Raw genomic sequence first — 21,459 nt, 5'->3', positions numbered from 1 at the left:
CCAGTTGAAATTTATTTGCTACATTTTCATATATATTGTATTCTCTGCTGGATGTTTTCTACATTTTCATATATATTGTATTCTGTGTGTTGTAATTTAAATCAAAGTGTATATTACTTTTGATTAGAAATATTTGTACTGTAAAAATGATAAACAAAAGAAATAGTATTTTTCAGTTCACCAAATACAAGTGCTGTAATGTAATATTTGTCATGAAAGTGCAATTTACAAATGTAGATTTTTTTTGTTATATAACTGCACCCAAAAACAAAACAATGTAAAACTTCAGAGCCCCCAAGTCCACTCAGTCCTACTTCTTGTTTAGCCAATTGCTAAGACAAATAAGTTTGTTTACATTTACTGGGGATAGTGCTGCCCTCTTCTTACTTACAATGTCACCAGGTATTTGCATGGCACTTTTGTGGCCAGCATTGCAAGGTATTTACCTGCCAGATATGCTAAGCATTCATATGCCCTTTCATGCTTCAACTACCATTCTAGAAGACATGCTTCCATGCTGATGATGCTTGTTAAAAAAATAATGCATTAATTAAATTTGAGACTGAACTCCTTGGGGGAGAATTGTATGTCCCTTGCTCTGTTTTACTGGTATTCCACCATATATTTCATGTCATAGCAGTCTTGGATGATGACCCCTCACATGTTGTTCATTTTAAGAACACTTTCATGCAAAGAAGGTACCAATGTGAGCTTTCTAAAGAAAGCTGCAGCACTCGACCCAAGGTTTAAGAATCTGAAGTGCCTTCCAAAATCTGAGAGGGACGAGGTGTGGCGCATGCTTTCAGAAGTCTTAAAAGAGCAACACTCCGATGTGAAAACTACAGAACCCGAACCACCATAAAAAGAAAAAAGAAAATCAACCTTCTGCTGGTGCCATCTGACTCAGATAATGAAAATGAATATGCTTCAGTCCGCACTGCTTTGGCTTGTTATTGAGCAGAACCTATCATCAGCGTGGAGGCATGTCACCTGGAATGATGGTTGAAGCATGAAGGGAGATACGATCTTTACTGCATCTGGCACATAAATATCTTGCGACGCCAGCTACAACAGTGCCATGAGAATGCCTGTTCTCATTTTCAGGTGACATTGTAAACAAGAAGCGGGCAGCATTATCTCCTGCAAATGTAAACAAATTTGTTTGTCTGAGCAACTGGCTGAACAAGAAGTAGGGCTGAGTAGGCTTGCAGGCTCTAAAATTTTACATTGTTTTATTTTTGAATGTATTTTTTGTACATAATTCTACATTTGTAAGATCAGCTTTCATGATTGAGATTGCACTGCAGTATTTGTATGAGGTGAATTGAAAAATACTGTTTTTTTCAGTGCAAATACTTGTAATCAAAAATAAATATAAAGTGAGCACTGTAGACTTTGTATTCTGTGTTGTAATTGAAACCAATAAATATGAAAATGTAGAAAGCAACCAAAAATTTTTAAATAAATGGCATTCTATTAATAGTCTGATTAATAACGTGATTAATTTTTTTAATCGCTCAACATCCCTAATAGTAGATACAGTCACATGTAAGTTATTACCAGGTGTGGTTGTTTTGCTCTTATTACTAATTAATAAATTTTTTTTTTCAGGAACTGGCTACCCCAGAAGCCTTTGCAAGGAACTCCTCCCGTGTATGGGAATTTTATCATTACCGCCGGGAGCTGATGTTGAGTAAACAACCAAATCCAGCACATATTGCCATTGCAGAGTGCGAAGCCAGACTGAGCAAACAGGGAAGGAGTGTTGTGGTCATTACTCAGAACATTGATGAACTCCACAGAAAGGCAGGCACAAAACACCTCTTAGAAATTCATGGTTAGTATTAACGCACACATCCACTAGAACTGATCAGAAGATGGAGGGGGGCGTTTCTACTGAAATCTTCGAATTTTTGCAGAAAATGAAATTTTCAGTCAAAAACTTCAACTGAAAACCAAAACCACATGCCCAGTGGCCCAGTTCTCCTTTATGGGTCTGGCTTCCTGGCCAGATTACATCTCCCATTACACATTGTGGCCAAGGCCTCCCATGATGCATTGTGGTGGCTTAGCAAGAGGGGACACCAGGATGCAGCATGAGAGATGTAATCTGAGATAGTTGCATGAGACACCTGCACTATTGCTCACAAGAAGTGCTGTGGTGGCATTTCCAAATACAATTTTTGGCTTTCAAGTGTTTGAGTTTTAGATTAAAAGTCACATTTTCCAGGGAAAGCAGATACTTTTTTTTTCATTAACAGTTGCTTTGTTGAAAACTCAGTTTCTGTCAAGCACTTGAAATGGAAAATTTCGACCTGTCTTAATGCATGTGTAGTGCCGACAGACCCTGGTTGTCAGCGGGCAAGATGGAACCTGGGACCTCTGGAGCTTACTGCATGAGCCTCTGTCGCATGAGCTAAAAGTCAACTGGCTGTTAGCTAAGGCTGTAGAGCAGACTCATTTAACTCTCTCTCTAAGTGGTCTCGGTGCCATTAGATGGGACAGAACACCACACCCAAGGAGGTGTGTGGGTTACACTTACACATGTACTCATTCTGACCAACTATTGCTGAACTTGTCATCGCCTGCTGTCTCCTTTGTTGTTTGTCATTTTGTTTTTTATACTGACAATGGCACTCGAATTATCTCTCTTTTAACACTTTCTCCTTGCAGGTCTCAGATCGACTTGGATGAATATACTCATACAATAGAACTTAGTTTATTTATCCTAAAGGGTAGGAATTACAAATTACTGAGTTTTCCAGTTTGTGAGGAGAGATAATACATCACAAAGTATTTTGTTCACTTATTTTGATAAATGTAGTTTAATTCTGATTATAATTAATTTTTACAAAATATACTACAATATATCACGAAGTCTTAGTAATGTCAGGCCTCACTATGTCATTCACTGTTAATTATTTGAGAAGTCAGAGGTACCTTATTTTGAGCATTTTTTGTGCAAATTACAAAGTGTGCGTTTTAACACAGTTCTCCTGTACGCAGGAGGAAATGCTACCATCATAAGTCATCCTTCGTAGCCAGATTGCAAACAATTCCCATTTCTTTGTAAAATTATTTTTTTCAGCAATACTGTGTTATAGTCATCTAGATGTCATGAGATAAACCAGAGTATAAGCCACAGTCTATTAGAGGGACCATTTCTCTAAATAAATATGCTATTGGTTTCTTTGACTGCCAATCAAAAATGTTTTATATGCATGCTTTATAATAAACTAATGCACAGTGCTACCAAGCTGGAATTCCTTAGCTCTGTGTTCCTGTAACTTAAACTGCCCACAGGATATATTCTCCAATGTCAAATAAGGGAACACTTGGGATGGATATAACTGTTTGCATGCGTAACCACATCTGAAAGTCATTGTTTGATATTAAAATCTGGAATTGCTGCTTTGTGCATTTCAGGTAGCTTATTCAAAACCCGATGCACCAGCTGTGGAAATGTGGCAAAGAATTACAAGAGTCCAATATGTCCAGCTTTGGCTGGGAAAGGGTAATATATTGCGAACCCCATACTTCCTGTTTTCAGTTTGCTACTTATTTATTATCTTTAGCAGGGTAGATATTTTCAGAGCTGGGCTGGGTTTTAGCCAGGTGTCCCCCATTTACCTCAGTGGGAATTGTGTTTAAAGCCCACATGATCCTTTTAAAACATAGGATATATTGTTTCATTATCTCTAGCTTTATTCACTGAGAACCAGGAGGATGTCAGGCCAGTGAAACAGCTCACTGCTAAAGCACACATGGGGCTTAGCCATGTTTTTCCAAGTTTTTTAATTAATGATCTTTCTTACAGGAAGTTAGCAGAATAAGTTTTATTAAAAATAACCCACTAGCAGAGACTAACCTGGATCCAGTTGTGTTATATATTTAGGCTTATATTTTATATCACTCATTAAGATTTTTTATATCTTCATTTACCTACTGTGACACCAAGCCCCATTTGTGGTTCACTACTGTGTGTCAGCAAATCTTGTCAGGCCTGACATACTCACTACACCTCCCACACTGGTAAAATTCAGAACTGGGAATGTATTTGGGGTCACCTTGGTGGTTGTAACCAAGGCTGATGGAAGCCAGAGGGGGGTTCAGAGCTGCTGAACCAGGGCTGTTTAGCACACAGACACTCAGGATGTGACCTGCATGTTTGTAGGCAGGCTGGGAGCTACAGCAGCAAAATATTGTAAGACACCCAGGATTGCAGGGCAAGTGGTGACCACCCCCTACGGGTCTGGATTGCCACTGAATGCAGTGACCCCTACAGAAGAGGAAAAATGAAAGATGTTTAACAGCAGCAGCTCTGGGAAGTTCCAAAACCAACAGCCTGTATTTCAAAATCAGTTAAGATTCCTGAGTGACAAATCAAATACAATTTTCTCTCATATACAAATTGTATCAATAATGAGCACTTTAATGACACATCAGTTATTTCAAAGGTGAGGCCACATAATGTCATATATTTGGCTATTAAACTACAGCTCCACCCTTATTCTCAAGAAACAGCAATAGATACTTTATTTATTTTTCTGATATCCCCATATACCAATATTCCTTGAAATATTTAGGTATCAAAATCAAAAATGCATTAAAATTCTCCCAGCGACCCATGTCTTATCAGTTGTGGTTGATGTGAAAAAATATATTTTATTTAAAAAATGTTGTGGAAGGTGTAGTGTAACCTTCAAGATGTCTTTACCTATTTTTATTTGCTTTCAAGTACTTCAGTTTTATAAATGATGATGCAGCAAAGAATCCTGTGCCACCTTATAGACTTACAGCCGTTTTGGAGCATGAACTTTTGCGGGTGAATACCCACTTCGTCGGATGCATCTGACGAAGTGGGTATTCACCCACGAAAGCTCTTGCTCCAAAATGTCTGTTAGTCTATAAGGTGCCACAGGATTCTTTGCTGCTTTTACAGATCCAGACTAACGCGACTACCCCTCTGGTAAATGATGATGTGATACATGGGTACGTTGCTGTCAGTTAGCAACCTTGACTGGATTTGAAGCAAAGTTTTCTGGTTTTGGAAACTTTTAATGTTGGACTCTAGGAAATTAAACATTGGTTCTGTGCACGAGATTGTGACCAGATGAATTAAACGGTTATGTACTATTTCTCCTTTCCTCACTTTCCCCTTTTTAAAATCTTTGCCACTCTGTCACCAAAAACGAAAGTTCAGAAGTTCTGGAGGCTGCTGAAAATCTGTTGTAGGGAGTGATAACTCAGGAACCCTTTGTCCAAATCACTTCACATTTAGTAGAAAACATCTATCTCCACCCCAGTCTTAATGTGACAGGTTTTAGACTCCTGTTCCTTTGTTGCGGATTTTGGAGATAGGAGAACTGTCAGGCTTGTAGTAAAAGCTTGATTATAGCCTTAACTTTGGAATGGCTTTGGTGCTCCATAATATCACAAGATACAAAGGTAGTGGATGAAAAATTGTTTATCCTAAATCTTACACAAAATTGTATATCCGTTCCATTAGAACAAACATTTCAGATGGTCTGGAACCATCAAGTTGAGTGGTTACTATCCTATGTTACCATGTGTACTTGTTACCTTTATCCCCTTTTATTCCTCCCCACCTTTCTACCGTTTGTTATGTTCACTTGTTACATCTTGTCTTAAATTAGATAGTAAGCAATTCGATACAGGGACTGTCTTTCTATAGATATGTCTACACTGCATGCTTCTTCTGGTGGAGTGTAGAATACATACACTATGCTCCCTCCTAGCATGGGTATAAATAGCAATGTAAACTGGGAGGCACTGCTTGGGTGAGTAAAATAAAGACACACCTGAACCCTGTGGCTGTGTACCTGGGTATATACCCCCTACACAGCTCTCTGCTCACCCAAGTAGTGCCTCCGATGTCTACACTATTATTTTTAGCAGTATAGTGTCCTGCAGATGCTTCCCCACTACTGGAGTCTTTCCCTGCCACAGGGACCTGCCAGAGCCTTTTCCTGCCACAGAGAGACACTTTGGCAGCAGGGAACAGCTCTGGTATGGGGGAGGCAGTGGGGAAAGGCTCTGACAGTTCCCCCACAGTCGGAGCCTTTCACTGACAAGTGTAACTACACACTGCAGTGTGGATGCAACTTGCTTTTCATTATGGTATGTAGCTGCACATTCCCTAGGCACTGTGGCCTGTAAAAATGATGGTAAATCTAACTTCAGTCATTTAACAAGGGATTTTCTTCTAGGTCTCCTGAAGAGAAGAGCTGCTTCAAGTTAAAGGCCAGGTCTACACTTGGAGCAGTTTGCTACCGTATAATATAGCAGCAAATCGCTCTTTGTGTAAACATAGTTTATGCTGGCAAAGTAGTGCTTTTGCTGGTACAGCTTATTCCAGCTGTGCTGAATGAAATAAACTATACTGGTAAAAGTGCAGTTTTTCTAGTATAACAGTGTCTGTGCTAAGGGCCTTGTGCCAGCATAGCTACGTCAGTTAGGAGTCACACTTCTTCACACCCCTGACTGACATAGCTATGCCCTTTGCAGTACGTACCTAGGCAAAGATGACCTGCAAAGGGAAGACTGGATTTGTGCCCACTTTTGCTACTTTATGATATATAAAGAAGATCTAAAAATCTTTTTTAACCTTCGAATTAAGGATGTCGAATCTGGTCTCTCTGAATTTGCTTGATGGCATGTGGTGATGGGGAAAAATGGAGAGAGAAGTTTGGAATTTTCTCACCTCTTAGTGGAAAACATGAGGGCATTAGATCCAAACATGTCTTCCAGTTGCGTTAGGTCTGATCTACACACCCAATTTGTATTGGTATAACTGGTTTGGTTAGATCTGGTTTTTTTTGTTTGTTTGTTTTTTGTTTCTTCTTTAACCAATTACAGTTATGCTGGTACAGCTCTGCGGGAGGACACAATTATACCAGTGGGGATGCACTTACACCAGTACAGCTTATTCCCCTTCCTGTCCAGGAATAAATTATACTGTTAATAACTGTATCCATGCTAGGAGTGTTGTGCCAATATAACTCTATACCAAGATAGTTAAAGTGCTATACATTTTGTGTGTAGGGAAAAAACTTAGTTAAATAGGCATGAAAAAAAACAGTATTTTAAATGGCCTGACTGAAAATTGCATTTCCCCTCAATATCAGGTTTCACTTCCTTGGTATCTGTGTAGTGATGCTCTTGCCCCGTCTGTGGTCATATAGTGTTGTCCCAGGTGGATAAGTCTTGAATTTATCGTATGTGAAAAAATCAAGGAAAAAATGTGTTTTGAAAGAAGAAAAAGCCCTTCCCAGGACTTTTTACATTAAAAAGAAGCAAAAAAGGGGCATACGTGCATTCCCCCCTGCCCTTTGTGGTGCTCCACATAAATGGAAACCACCCTTTTTTGGTGCTTCGCACCTGAGCCCTATTATTGGTCTTGCCATTCTAAAACCAATGATGAGCCTGTTTTACTGACTTTAGTGTTGTAGTAGATATATTTATTTCCTACAGCTACTAAACCACCTTGATTTGGGAGAGTGCTCTGGAGAAATACTTTTTATTTGTAATAGCATTTTGTTTGGTACATAAAATGTGTTTTTATATTTTGACTTCAGTGCTCCAGACCCTGAAATAGAAGATGCCAAGATTCCAGTTGAAAATCTTCCTCGGTGAGTGCAGACTATCATCTCTTTTCACCACACCAACATGATCCCCCTCGAATTTTACAAGTACTTTGAAAGGATACCTCCACAAATGAATTTATTATTATTATTATTTACATAGCATCAGAAGAACGTGAAAGTGGTTTACAAAATGAGAAAGATAGAACAAGTCTATACTACAGACTTATATCAGTATAACTATGTCACTCAGGGGTCTGAAAAATCCACACCCCTGAGCGACATAGGTATACCGACCTAACCCCCGGGGTAGACAGCACTGTGTCGGCCAGAGAGCTTCTCCCGTTGACATAGCTACTGTCTCTTGCAGAGGTGGATTAACTATGCTGATGGGAGAAGCTCTGCCCTCAGCATTGGAGTGTCTTCACTTAAGCTCTTCAGTGATGCAGCAGCATTGGTGCAGCTGTGCCAGTGCCGCGTTTTAAATGTAGACCTGCCCATAGTGCCAAACATCTTAAACTTAAACATAACATTACAAGAGATAACTGATAAAGGGAATGTGCATAGGGGTTATAGTGAAGAAAAACAGATTGCTTATTTATCTGTACGCATCTGGTAAAGACAAAGCTAAATGAATAGATTGTTTAGCAAGTGGGGAACTGAACAGTGGTAGCAAGCAGCCAAGTTCTATAGGATAATCTGGTGTTTGTTCAGTAGCTAGCACTCTTTCCTCTGAGGCAGTATCTAATACTATGCTCGGGGATGTCTACTGCAAGGTATCTTGTGACCATTAAAAATTCCCTGGCACTTTTTGTGGCAGTAAGTGATTTACCTCAACTTCTTGCACTTGATTATATTATTTTTTACCCCTTGCATCAGACTTTTGGGTGGCTTTGTTCAGTCTTGTTAGACAGCTTCTGTAGTTCACCCAGAGGCGTAGCTGCACTGTATAACAGGAAGCTCTCCTGGTATACTTTAGTTAAGATGATGTGGTCCAAATGGAGTATAGCAGTTTAAATCCCCAACTGTTCAACTGACTCCATACAAACGTACCCCCTTTGATGTCTGCCAGCACAGAATCAATTTTGTAAAGTACTGTAGAGTCCTTTGGAATAAGATATTTGATGTCTTAGCTTCAGCTGTAATGTAAACATTATTTTTATATTATCATGTCTAAGGCTGCGAGTCTTTCACGGAAGTCACAGACTCTGTGATTTTCTCAGAGCTCCATGACTTCTGCAGCGACTGTTGCAGCTGACTCTAGGGCTGCCCAAGCAGCTGGGGTGTCCCTGGGGGACGGTCGCTGCTCCGGCAGCACCAGGCAGCTGGTCCTGGAACAGCAGCGGCGAAGCCCCGAGCTGCCCCCCCCAACAGCATTGGTGGGGCCCTTGCCTCCCCCCGCCTGCAGCAGCTTCTCCCAGATCCTCCCTCCCCTAGAGTTAGGCTGACCAGATGTCCCATTTCTTCTTTGAGATGTCCCTGTGGGTGCTCCACTCCAGGTGTTGGTGTTTGCTCAGAGATTTTGACAGCAGTACTTGTACCAGTCACGCACACGTAGAGCCTGCCCCACACGCTGAGTGTGCCTTAATGATACACAGGTGCAACCGGTCTCCTCAGTTCCTTCTCTGCCATTCCCAGCCTGAGACGGAGCTCAGCAGATTCGTTAGAGACTTTTCTTTCCCTTTGTTCAAATACCTTCCTTGTTAGTTAGTTTTCCCAGTAGTAATTAGATACCATTTCTCCTATCTATTTCTCTCTTTAAAAAGAAAAAACAAAAAAACAACTTTCTTGTTCCTGTCAGCAGCAGCTGCTTCCGACATGCCTGGCTCCCCAGCCTTTAAGTGCTGCTCTACCTGCAATGATGCCATCCTCTCTCAGATGGCCATTCAAAATGTATAAACTGTTTGGGGGAGTCCCACATCCCCCAAAAATATGCCTACTGCAGCATGCTAAAATCCAGGGCACATAAGGACAGCGAGCTGAGACTAAAACTGCTCCTCCTCCAGAAGTCCTTAGGATCAGCTTCAGACCCGGGCACCGACTCTGCTACATGCCACAGTCCTGCTCCCCTCCCGCCTCAAAGAAAGAAAAGGAAACCTCAAAAAAAAAATGGCACCGCCTTTCACCTGCAAAGGGTACTTCGTAGGAGAAGACTTCCCTGGGCAGGTCTTCAACCTTCCCCAGCTGAGCGCTTTGACGCGCTGGGCTCCTCTGGCGCTGTGCGAAACCCGCCTGTGGCTGTGGTGGGAGCACAAAGCTCCAGTGCCGAGGCTTCCAATTGACAGCTTCTCTCTCAGCATGGTTCGGCACCGCTACGGAAGTGGTACCGACACATGTTGACATGCCAGTCTCGCTCTCCCAGCACCGTCATCCTCTGAACTGGCCGGCAGTGAAACAAGGCTCAGGACACCCGTGCAGAGGAACCTTTCTTCACGACAGATTCCTCTTGCACAGCCCTAACCTTACAGAGGGGCTGTGACACCACAATTCACACAGTCAAGGGACCTGCTGGTGTCCCCTATCCTGCAGTCCACCCCTACTTAATGCCTACTTTTCTCCAAATGCTCAGTCAGGGTCCAGACAGCCTTCCTCCAGTGATGAGGAATCTGGATTGCAGGGAGAATTTTCACCCTATCAAATCTCCCATCTCCAGACCCCAATCAATAGAGGTCATTGAAAAGTTACCTTGTCCTACTCTCAGGATCCTGCCCCGTGGTGTGTAAACCTCTGGATGGCACCACCCAGACCCTTCCCACCATAGTGGCAATATTAGGCTCCATGGGCACCTAATCCTCGAGACCACACTCGTTATGCCACGACAGCCAGGTGTGACGCCTGCCCACTACCGCCAGTTAACAAACCTGCCACTGACTTAAGACACCAGGCAGCACCATCACAACTGCAGGATCAATCACGACCTGCCTCCAACCCAGTAGACCCAGTGGTTACGCCTGATGTAGCATTACTTCCTCCTCCCTGACATCTTCCGATGACTTCTCAAACTTTCAAGATCTTTTTAAAAGAGTTGACAATGAGTTAAGAATTAACCTGGAGGAGGTTCCTGAACAGCAGCATGAGCTAACTGACATCCTGCAGTCCTCTTCTTCTAGGATTGCATTACCAATCAATGCAGCCCTTTTGGAACTTGCTAAGGCCGTCTGGCAAACTCCTGCTGCAAGCCTACCTACCTGTAAGTGAGCGGATCGGAAGTACTTCATCTTTTCCAAGGCCTCTGAATTCCTTTTCATTCACCCAGTGCCAAACGCTCTGGTAGTAGACGCTGTCAACCAAAAGAGCAAACATCAGCTTCTCTGCTCCACCCCATCCGACAAGGAAAGTAAGCGATTAGATCGGCTCAGACGTAAGGTATACACATCCTCCATGTTACAATTTCACATTGCTAGTTATACAGCTGTTCTGGTAAAATATGACCACAAAAATTACAATAAATTCATGGACTTTATTGACGACATTTCGGAAGAAAAGAAACAATTTACAGCCCTAGTTTCTGAGGGACAAATCAACTCCTGTACTGCTCTTCAAGTGGCCCTTGATGCAGCCAATACTGCAGCAAGACCCACTGCTACAGCAGTGGTGATGCGCTTAGGTTCAAGGCTCTCCTCCTCTTCCTTTCCTCGAAAGGTCCACAGTACCATTGAAGATCTTCCCTTCAGTGGCGACAAACTCTTTGCCTCCATGACGAATGATGTACTTCATTCAATGAAGGAGTCAAGGGCAACTCTCCGGTTCCTAGGAATTCAAACCCCTTTGACCAGAAGACGGCAATATAGATCTCAACCTTACCAGCATCCATGCTACTACCCCACACACACCCAGCAATTCCATGGATCACATGAGAAACAACAGCAGCAACACCAGACACCCAGATACCAGCTCTGCCGTCCCAACTCCTCAGCGGCATCTCAGTCCCCTCTGACTAATGAGCAGATTTGAAGCCGTGGTCCTGGGTATTGAAAACAACGTTCCCACTTCAGTGCTTACACCGCTTGCTCTTTTTGGACACTGCCTACGACCATTCTCCCATCAGTGGCTGAACATTACCACCACCAAGTGGGTATACATGTCGTCACAATTGACTATTCCATCCCTTTCTTATCCTTGCTTCCTATCCACTCACCCTCCCCGTCCCTCTTCAGAGACCCCTCTCAAGAGCAATTGCTCCTCCAAGAAGTACATCTCCTTCAACTGGGAGCAGTGGAAGTTATGCCCGAACAATACAGAGGAAAGGGTTTCTATTCCCATTATTTCTTAACAGAAAAGAAAACCGGGGGATGGTGACCAATTCTCGACCTCAGGTGTGTCAATAAATGTATCAAAAAGCGAAAGTTCAAAATAGTTACCCTCACCACAATAATCCCAGCGCTGGAGCAGGGTGATTGGTTTTCAGCCCTCGACCTACAGGACACCTATTTTCATGTGACTATACATCCGGGCCACAGATGTTTCCTTCATTTTACCTTCGGCTTGACACATTTTCAATGCAGGGTGCTACCCTTAGGCCTGTCCACTGCCCCCCATGTTTTTTCCAAGCTCCTAGCTATAGTAACTGCCTACCTCAGGAAACAAGGGGTCTTAATATTTCCTTCCTTTGACGATTGTCTCCTCAAAGCCTCAACACATGACGAAGCTCTTCAGTTCACACAGCTCACTGTTACTTGCTTCCTGTCCCTTGACCTACAAATAAACAAAAACAAATCCACCTTATCTCCTACCCAACACCTGGAGTTCATAGGCGCACACCTCAATTCCTAGACGGGAGTAGCATCTCTCCCGCCTGACCATTTCAACACCATAAAACTCCTGACCACGAAACTTCGCAACAATCCTCAGGTCACTGCTCGAGACTGTCTAACTCTTAGGTCACATGGTCTTGTGCACTTTTGTGGTCAAAAGTGCACAATTATATGAGGTGCTTCCAAGCTTGGTTGGCCACGGTTTACAAACTGAACGTACATGCTCTAAACAAGCCTCTATCCATACCTTTCAGAGTCAAAGATTCTCCTATGGTAGACAGTTCCCTCCAACTTCTGCTAAGGAGTCCCCTTTCTCCAGGATGCTCCATCCCTCATAATGACTACCGATGCATCCCTCACAGGGTTGGGTGCACACATGTCCCACCACACAGCCCGTGGGCTATAGTCTTCAACCAAAACCTCCCTACACATAAACGTCCTAGAGCTTCAAGCCATATGCAACGCTTGCCATCACTTCCTCCCATTGATTCGGAACCAACATGTTTGAATAATGACAGACAACACCGCTTGCATGTTCTATGTAAACAGGCAGGGAGGAGCTTGCTCTCACTCGCTTTGCGCAGAAGCTGTGAAGCTCTGGAATTGATGCCTTGCGAACAACATCCAGATATCAGCCACCTATCTTCCCGGAGCCATGAATACCACCATGGACGAATTAAGCATATGCTTTCCCTGGGATCACGAATGGGAGATAAACGAGACGATCATCCGCAACATATTCTGCATTTGGGGCTACCAACCCTAGACCTCTTCGCAACTGCGAAGAACAAGAAATGTCTCAAATTTTTCTCCAGACCGGGACTGGGGAAACATTCCCTAGGAGATGCGTTCATGATCTCATGGGATCAGAACTTACTGTATGCATTTCCCCCAATACCGGTTCTCCACAGAGTTCTGACAAATATACGGACAGATTGTGCTATGGTAATTCTGATTGCCCTGTCATGGCCCAGACAACCATGGTTTCTGTTCCTCACCAGAATGTCAACTTGCCCACTGATTTCATTGCACCTCACTCCGAACCTCCTATTGCAGCAACCCGACCAATTATCTTCACCCAAACCTGCCCATGCTTCACCTCAAAGCTTGGTTCCTACATGGTTCTTCCAAAATGAACTTGCATGCTCTGAGCAGGTTCAAAGAGTGTGCCTACATATCAGAACGCAATCTACTTGCACCACCTATCCTCAAAAGTGGAAGCGACTCTCACAGTGGTGCTCAACCAAACAAATTCCTCCTACTTATGCACCTCTTCTATTCATACTTGACTACCTATTAGTTCTTAAGCAATCTGGCCTCTCTTTCAGATTCTTCAAAGTCCACTTAGCTGCTATTACAACTTTGCATGACAAGATCAACAATACCTCTGTTTTTGCTCATTCAATCACCAAGTGTTTTCTCAAACGGCTCCTTTTAATCCCTATACCCAGACATTAAACCTCCTACCTCTACATAGGACCGTCATTTAGTATTATCCTGCTTAGCTCAACAATCATTCGAGCCCCTAACCACTTGCTCCCTCTTACACTTCTCTATGAAAACAGCATTCTTTGTGCAGGAGAAATAGCCGCTCTCATGGCGGACCCACCATCTACACTATTTTTTAAGGACAAGGTTACCCTCCGACTACACCCCAAATTTCTTCCAAAGGTGCATTCGTCATTCCACATCAGTGAACCGCTACATCTACCAACCTTCTTCCTAAACCATATGCAAACTCTTTTGAATCCACAGTGCATATGTTAGATGTCCGCAGGCCTTTGTCCTTCTATTTGGATAGAACCAGGCCCTTTAGGAACTCTTCCAGACTCTCTGTCTCTGTTGCAGAGCAATCGAAAGGCACACCTGTTTCTACCCAGAGACTTTCCAGCTGGATCTCTGAGTGTATCTGACTGTGCTAGCAGATAAAGGTGGTTACTTTTCCAGCCGGCATCAGAACTCGCTGCACTACATCCGTAACTACCTCCATGGCTTTTCAACTCAAAGTTCCTCTGGCTGACATCTGTAAAGCGGCCACTTGGACTTCTGAACACACATTCGTTAAGCATTAAGCCCTTACTCAAGGCCCTCTCTCTGATACACAATTGGGCAGAGCTGTACTATCTACTGTGTTCCTACCAGATCCGAAGTCCCTACCTCCTTGAGATACACTGCTTTTAAGTCACCTGGAGTGGAGCCACCCACAAGGACATCTCTCGAAGAGGAGGAGGAGGTTACTCATCTGTGCAGTAACTGACATTCTTCAAGATGAGTGTCCCTCTACTACTCACCCTCCTCCCCTCTGCTTCGGAGTTGGGGTAGCCTCCATTGTAGAGAAGGGACTGAGGAGACTGGTTGCACACGTGTACTATTAAGACACACTCAATGCGTGGGGCAGGCTCTGCGTGTGCGCGACTGATACGAGTACTGCTGTCAAAATCTCCGAGCGAAGGTGCAGGGATGCACCAACACCTCAAGTGGAGCACCCACAGGGACACTCATCTTGAAGAACCTCGATTACTGGATTACTGCACAGGTGAGTAATCTCTTTTAAAGGGATAGTCCTAGTTTTTGGGACTTTTTCTTATATAGGTGCCTATTACCCCCCACCCCCATCCCGTTTTTTCACAGTTGCTATCTGGTCACCCTTCCTAGAGCAGTGTTTCTCAACCAGGGGTCTTGGGGCCTCCTGGGGTGCTGCAAGCAGGTTTCAGGGAGGCCGCCAAGCAGAGCCAGTGTTAGACTTGCTGGGGCCCAGGGCAGAAAGCCGAAGCCCAATCGAATGGGACTCAAGCCTGGGGCTCAGAGTCCCACCACCCATGGCTGAAGCTGAAGCCTGAGCAATGTAGCTTCGCCAGGGCCCCTGTGGTGTGGAGCCCCAGGCAATTGCCCTGCTTGCTTCCCCCTAACTCTGGCCCTGGCTCTTTTATATGCAGAAAACCAGTTATTGTGGCACAGGTGGGCAGTGAAGTTTTCATAGCATGTTGGTGGGGCCCTCAAAAAGAAAAAGGTTGAGAACCTTTGCTGTAGAGCATCAGCAGCCAGTGGAGTGCTTTTTCCCCCCTCCCTCCCACACACACACACCCCAGCACCTTAATTTTAGCTAGGGTTTTGTGTTGTTTTTTTTTAGTAAAAATCAAGGACAGGTCACAGGCCGTGATTTTTGGATTATTGCCCGTGCCTTGTGCGTGACTTTTATAAAAATACCCGTGACTAAATCTTAGCCTTAATTATGCCTAGATTGAACATATTGTTGTCCGAAGTGTGATCGAACAAACCTATTGTAATAGAAATAGATCTATTTTAAACATTTTTAACAAATCAATCCAAGGCTCAAAATCACTTCAAGTATTCCATCTCATTCTATTGTTGTAACTTTTCACAGGTGTGAAGAGCAAGGCTGCAATGGCCTCCTCCGTCCCCATGTTGTGTGGTTTGGAGAAACTCTGAATTCTGACATTCTTACAGAGGTTGAAAATGAACTTGAGATCTGTGACCTCTGTTTGGTGGTGAGGAATGCCTTAGTTTCATATTTAGTGAAGCAAGCTAAATTAAGAAATCACATCTCTCAGATATGGGAAATGTAGATACAGCCGTGAGACAGTTTCCATGAAACGTAATACATTAAAATAAAGTCTCAGTATGTTAAGGTAGCATTAAGTTTGATAATTTAAACATACCAGTGAAGAATTTCTGAGTTGAAGTAAATTCAGCAGTGTTAACTTGGCCACGTAGCACATACTATCTATATTAAAGTTATACATTAGCTGCATATGCAGTAGTTGAAAGTACTTATGCAATATGACCAAGCTAAGATTGCTTAACTTTTGAATTCCTTAAACACTGGAAACTTTAAAAAAAAAAATCACACTTTTGACTACTACTTCTTTTTTTTTTACATATATATAAACTGTTTAGGAAGTTGTAAAAGCTTACGTCAGTTTTTAAATATATTTATTTTGTTTTAACTTTGCATTTGACAGAACTTTATAAATGGTCAGATTAATAGAGCCAAACAGTTTCCTGTTTGCATGGATTTTTCATATAGCTAAAAGGGGGAGAAAAATATTTCAAAACATAAGAAACTGTGTTCTGTAAAATCCCATAGATTGGTAGGAAGGGAAGGGGACGGCTGTTGTACTTGAAAATACTTTTAGCTTTTTTCTTTAATTGAATGTGTCCTTATAATGTGTTTACATTCTCAACTTTAAGGTTATTTTAACATTTTAATTTATACTAAATGTGGAAAAAAAGAGAAGAAAGATCTTTGCAATGATAGCACAATCTATGCTGGTAGGCGAGTGACAGTTTCCTCGAAGCTGCCTCTTCAACCATAGATTATTCTTTCAAGTGCAACTTCATCTTTTGCTTTTTAATATATTCAGTGTTCTACATGCTCAGATTAGCGCTGTCAATTAATCGCAGTTAACTCACGCGATTAACTCAAAAAATTGTGATTAAAAAAAAATTATTCATGATTAATCGCTGTTTTAATCACACTGTTAAACAATAGAATACCAACTGAAATTTATTAAATATTTTGGATATTTTTCTACATTTTCTTATATATTGTATTTCGTGTTGTAATTGAAATCAGTGTACATTGTTTTTTATTACAAATATATGTCCTGTAAAAATTATAAACAAAAGAAATAGTATCAGGAGGTAGCCGTGTTAGTCTGTATCCACAAAAACAACAAAGAGTCCGATGGAACCTTAAAGACTAACAGATTTATTTGGGCATAAGCTTTCATGGGTAAAATACCTCACTTCTTCAGATGTATTTGTCAATTCACCTCTTACAAGTATTGTTGTGCAATCTCTTTGTCCTGAAAGTGCAACTTACAAATGTAGGGTGTTTTTTTGTTACAGAACTGCACTCAAAAACAAAACAATGTAAAACATTAGAGCCTAGGAGTCCACTCAATCCTACTTCTTGTACAGACAATTGCTAAGAAAAACAAGTTTGTTTACATTTATTGGAGATAATGCTGCCCTCTTCTTACTTACAGTGTCACCAGAAAGTGAAAACAGGCATTTGTATGGCACTTTTGTGGCCAGCATTGCAAGGTATTTGCCTGCCAGATATGCTAAACATTCATATGCCCCTTCATGCTTCAGCCACCATTCAGAAGACATGCTTCCATGCTGATGATGCTTGTTAAAAAAATAATGCATTAATTAAATTTGAGACTGAACTCCTTGGGGGAGAATTGAATGTTCCTTGCTCTGTTTTACCCACATTCTGCCATATATTTCATGTTATACTAGTCTTGGATGATGACCCAGCACATGCCGTTCATTTTAAGAACACTTTCACGCAAAGAAGGTACCAATGTGAGCTTTCTAAAGATAGCTGCAGCACTCGAGCCAAGGTTTAACAATCTGAAGTGCCTTCCAGAATCTGAGAGGGACAAAGTGTGGCGCATGCTTTCAGAAGTCTTAAAAGAGCAACACTCCAATGCGGAAACTACGGAACCCAAACCACCAAAAAAGAAAATCAGCCTTCTGCTGGTGGCATGTGACTCAAATAATGAACATGTTGGTCTGCACTGCTTTGGATTGTTATCGAGCAGAACCCCTCATAAGCATAGATGCATGTCCCCTGGAATGGTGCTTGAAGCATGAAGGGACATGTCAATCTTCAGCGCATCTGGCACGTAAATATCTTGCGATGCCAGCTACAACAGTGCCATGTAGAGATGAAAGTAAGCCAGTATGGTCTGGTACGGGGTACTGGCAAGAGTCAGCTGGTACACTGTACTGGACTGGCTTCCCCAGGCTGGCGATTTAAAGGACCTAGGCTCCTGGCAGCATTTGGAGCCCCCCGGGCCCTTTAAATTGCCACCTAAGTCCTGTTGCCAGAGCCCTGGGGTAGCAGCAGCGGGGCTCCAGGGTCTCTACCGCAGCGGAGCCCTGGGCCCTTTAAAACTTGATTTAAAGGGCCCAGGGATTTAAAGGCCCCACCTCTTCCAATTGAGGCCACACCCCTTCAGGTTGAGGCCCCGTTCCCCTGCTCAGGACTCCAGTGTACTGGTAAGTCCTTTAAGTTACTTTCACCCTGGTGCCATGAGAACGCCTGTTCTCATTTTCAGGTGACATTATAAACAAGTGGGCAGCGTTATCTCCTGCAAATGTAAACAAATTTGTTTCTGAGCGATTGGCTGAACAAAAAGTAGGACTGAGTAGATTTGCAGGCTCTAAAATTTTACATTTTTATTTTTGAATGCAGAGGGGGGTTTTTTGTTTTACATAATTCTACATTTGTAAGACAACTTTCATGATAAAGAGCCTGCACTGCAGTACTTGTACTAGGTGAATTGAAAAATACTATTTTTGTTTTTTACAGTGCAAATACTTGTAATCAAAAATAAAGTGAGCACTGTACACTTTGTATTCTGTGTTGTAATTGAAATCAATATATTTGAAAGTGTAGAACGCATCCAAAACTATTTAAATAAATGGTATTCTGTTATTGTTTAACGGTGAGGTTAATGGCATGAGTAATTGCGATAAATTTTTTTAATCACTTGACAGACCTAGTTCAGATCCCTCTATAAATATTAATCTCCACAATACACCTAAAAGGTAGGTGGGAGGCTACTTTCCTTCATATATTTAAACTTGCTTTAGGTTGTTTTCTGTTAGGATTTCCCTTATTTATTCCCTTGCCAGTGGCCGAACTTCTGAGTGATTTCACATCCTTCCCCCCCTCCCGCAACATATGACTGGAAATGGCTTACTTTGTAACCGATCACCACCATACCACTGTCAACTAGAAGGGCTGAAGAGCAAACCTGGGTGCTGTTTTTTACTCCCTTCCAGTCCGAGGAACACTGCATCAGACTTCTTATCCCTCAGGTTTCAGCAGGTTGCGCTAATCAGGCCATATTAATACTTGTAGACTTGTATTGTAGGGTTGAACATGCATTAGATGTTTTAGCAAATCTTCAGGTCAAGAGTCTCTCAGGATATCTGAAGGTTACTGAATTCTTCTTTTAAAATGCTGGTCTGGTGCTATTTTTTTTCCCTGCAGGTGGGAACCTCTTCTGTGGTGTATCCTGCTGCTATGTTTGCTCCTCAAGTATCTGCCAGAGGAGTGCCAGTTGCAGAATTTAACATGCAAGCTACCCCTGCCACAAATAGATTCAGGTAAAACTGCTCATATTTTAGGTAGAAGGGGGAAGCAACGTTAACTTAAATGATATTTTATGTTGTCCTGATAAAACTTAATGCTCTTAAGTCTCGCAAACAGTGGTGTCCAAACTTGTCCTGTCGTGCCCCCCTTACTAGTAATGGAATCTGTCCATCCCTGCCCCTTGCCTTAAAGCACAGCCAAGGTTTCATCAGCAGAGAAGCTTGAGCTGACGGAGGAGCTGGGGCTAGAGGTGGCTTTGGCCTGAGGGTGGAGAGGGAATGAGGGCAGAGCTGGGTTGGGGGACAGAGCAGGGGGTGGAGTGGAGCTGGGACTGGAGCTGGTTTCAGAGCGGAGCTGCGGCTGGGGGCCAAGTGGAGCTGGTCTGGGGGCAGAGCAAAGTCTGGATGGTGCTACCTCCCTGCCCCCTCCATGTGCTCCTCTAAAACTTTTCCCCCATGACTCTCTAGGGGGGGTGCCCCCATAGTATGGGGGGCACTGGTCTAGAAAACATTAGTCAATGATATTTCCTAGCTCTTTGTTTACTATTTTTCCAAAATCTGCTTAAACTTTATAGAGAAGGCAGTCCGAAGAGTTTATAATTCTCTATCAGTCAGATTGTATTAAACTCTCCTGTTTTATTTTTAGTGTGTTAGTTTAACTGCCAATTTATTGAAAATACAAAAACTAATGTGAAGTCTATAGGATTAAGGTCAATTTACCTCTTCACCTTGTTGAATCATTTGCTGCTTAAACAGCTGTTACAACAGGTGCCACTTGCTCTGGAGTCTGTGTAGAAAAATTAACCCTTTTAAAATGACTAGACAAACTGCAGAAATTGGATTAAGGGAAATGTATAAAGGACAAAAATGGTGTGGTAGTAATTTTGTATTATAACTGGCTTACTGAAAAGTTCTCTCTCATCATTTTTTTTCTCCTAACCATTCTGATTTCTGTTTCAGATTTCATTTCCCAGGTCCCTGTGGTACCACCCTGCCTCCAGCACTTGCTCGCCATAAAAGTGAAATAATCTCATGAGCATTCATCTGAGGAAGGGAGGGGAAATAACTAAATTGCTAAGAATATCAAGAAGTACACACAAGGTGAAATGGATGTTTGTAGAAGAAACCTAAGTGTTGTAAGGAGACTACATCTGTGGATGAAACTAATCAAAGAAAGCCTGATTCTCAGTTACAGTGATGGCAGAGAGGGTTGGGAACAGGGGAAAATACTGGACTTCCAAATTTAAAAAAAAGGTCACGTTTATGTTGGAATAAAATATTTTCTGTCAAAGGAAAACATAAAAACAGTCATGAATGACTCCAAAATTGCCTGGCTACAGTAGGAGGTTGCTCTGTTAGATGAATCTGAACTCTACAAAGGTTTCATTATAAACCAATTTGAGGCTTATGTATCTTTGACATTTTCTTGAGAGGTGAAATTTCTAAAGGGATGTTGTGTGAAAGGAGGGAAAGTGACCAGCTTTTTATGGGGCTAACACTTCAGCACTTTGAAAATAAATAAGCAAAATAAAAACTTTAGTTATGGGAACATTTATGTCAGGGCAAGGTGTATGCTTGCGGTGCTGCACTTTGTGTTTGTGACAGTGATAGAAGCACAGTGCACCAGGGCCATTTCCATCCTAGCTGCTTTGCCAGCTGCACCAGGGAGCTGCATGGTCTTTGTGTTATTTCCTTTGCTTAAGCAGCTGTTACCTTGTTATGGGTTATGTTATTAAACAGCGTCACTGACGCCTCACGCCGCTTTTTACTGCTGAGCTGTGGTTTGTGTCTGTCTTTGCATAACTTAATACAGGCTTCGGCGGGGCTGCGCACACGCTCCTTCTGCTCCAGCCGTAGGCTCCCGCTGGCAGCGCTGCTGCAGCCTGGCTCAGGGCACGTTCACCGCGGCGCGTCTAAGTGCTGGGAGTAGGTCGGGATGCGGGAGGGGCCGCGGCAGTGTGTCG

At 42.6% G+C, this 21,459-nt stretch overlaps 2 protein-coding genes across 6 annotated transcripts in view; both read left to right on the top strand.

The window, feature by feature from the left end:
* The window catches only part of SIRT5 (sirtuin 5), a 30,919-nt gene extending 9,651 nt beyond the window's left edge, over positions 1-21,268 (top strand). For all 5 annotated transcript variants that reach the window (XM_030552491.1, XM_030552492.1, XM_030552493.1 and 2 more), the window contains 6 exons: positions 1,612-1,837; positions 3,427-3,514; positions 7,599-7,652; positions 15,744-15,867; positions 19,395-19,510; positions 20,456-21,268. In XM_030552491.1, coding sequence (XP_030408351.1) covers positions 1,612-1,837; positions 3,427-3,514; positions 7,599-7,652; positions 15,744-15,867; positions 19,395-19,510; positions 20,456-20,531 — 684 coding nt within the window. In that variant the 3' untranslated portion in view covers positions 20,532-21,268. The remainder of the gene's footprint in view (positions 1-1,611; positions 1,838-3,426; positions 3,515-7,598; positions 7,653-15,743; positions 15,868-19,394; positions 19,511-20,455) is intronic.
* On the top strand, positions 7,666-14,987 carry LOC115646540. Its single transcript, XM_030552488.1, has 2 exons — positions 7,666-11,530; positions 11,653-14,987. The coding sequence occupies exon 2, from the start codon at positions 12,530-12,532 to the stop codon at positions 13,814-13,816; it is 1,287 nt and encodes a 428-aa protein (XP_030408348.1). The 5' UTR covers positions 7,666-11,530; positions 11,653-12,529; the 3' UTR covers positions 13,817-14,987.
* Positions 21,269-21,459: the final 191 nt, after the last annotated feature.

Source organism: Gopherus evgoodei, chromosome 2, assembly GCF_007399415.2.
Source record: "Gopherus evgoodei ecotype Sinaloan lineage chromosome 2, rGopEvg1_v1.p, whole genome shotgun sequence".
NCBI lineage: Eukaryota > Metazoa > Chordata > Testudines > Testudinidae > Gopherus > Gopherus evgoodei.
The sequence above is the reverse complement of the archived record's forward strand: the minus strand, read 5'-3'. Positions and strand labels throughout refer to the sequence as shown.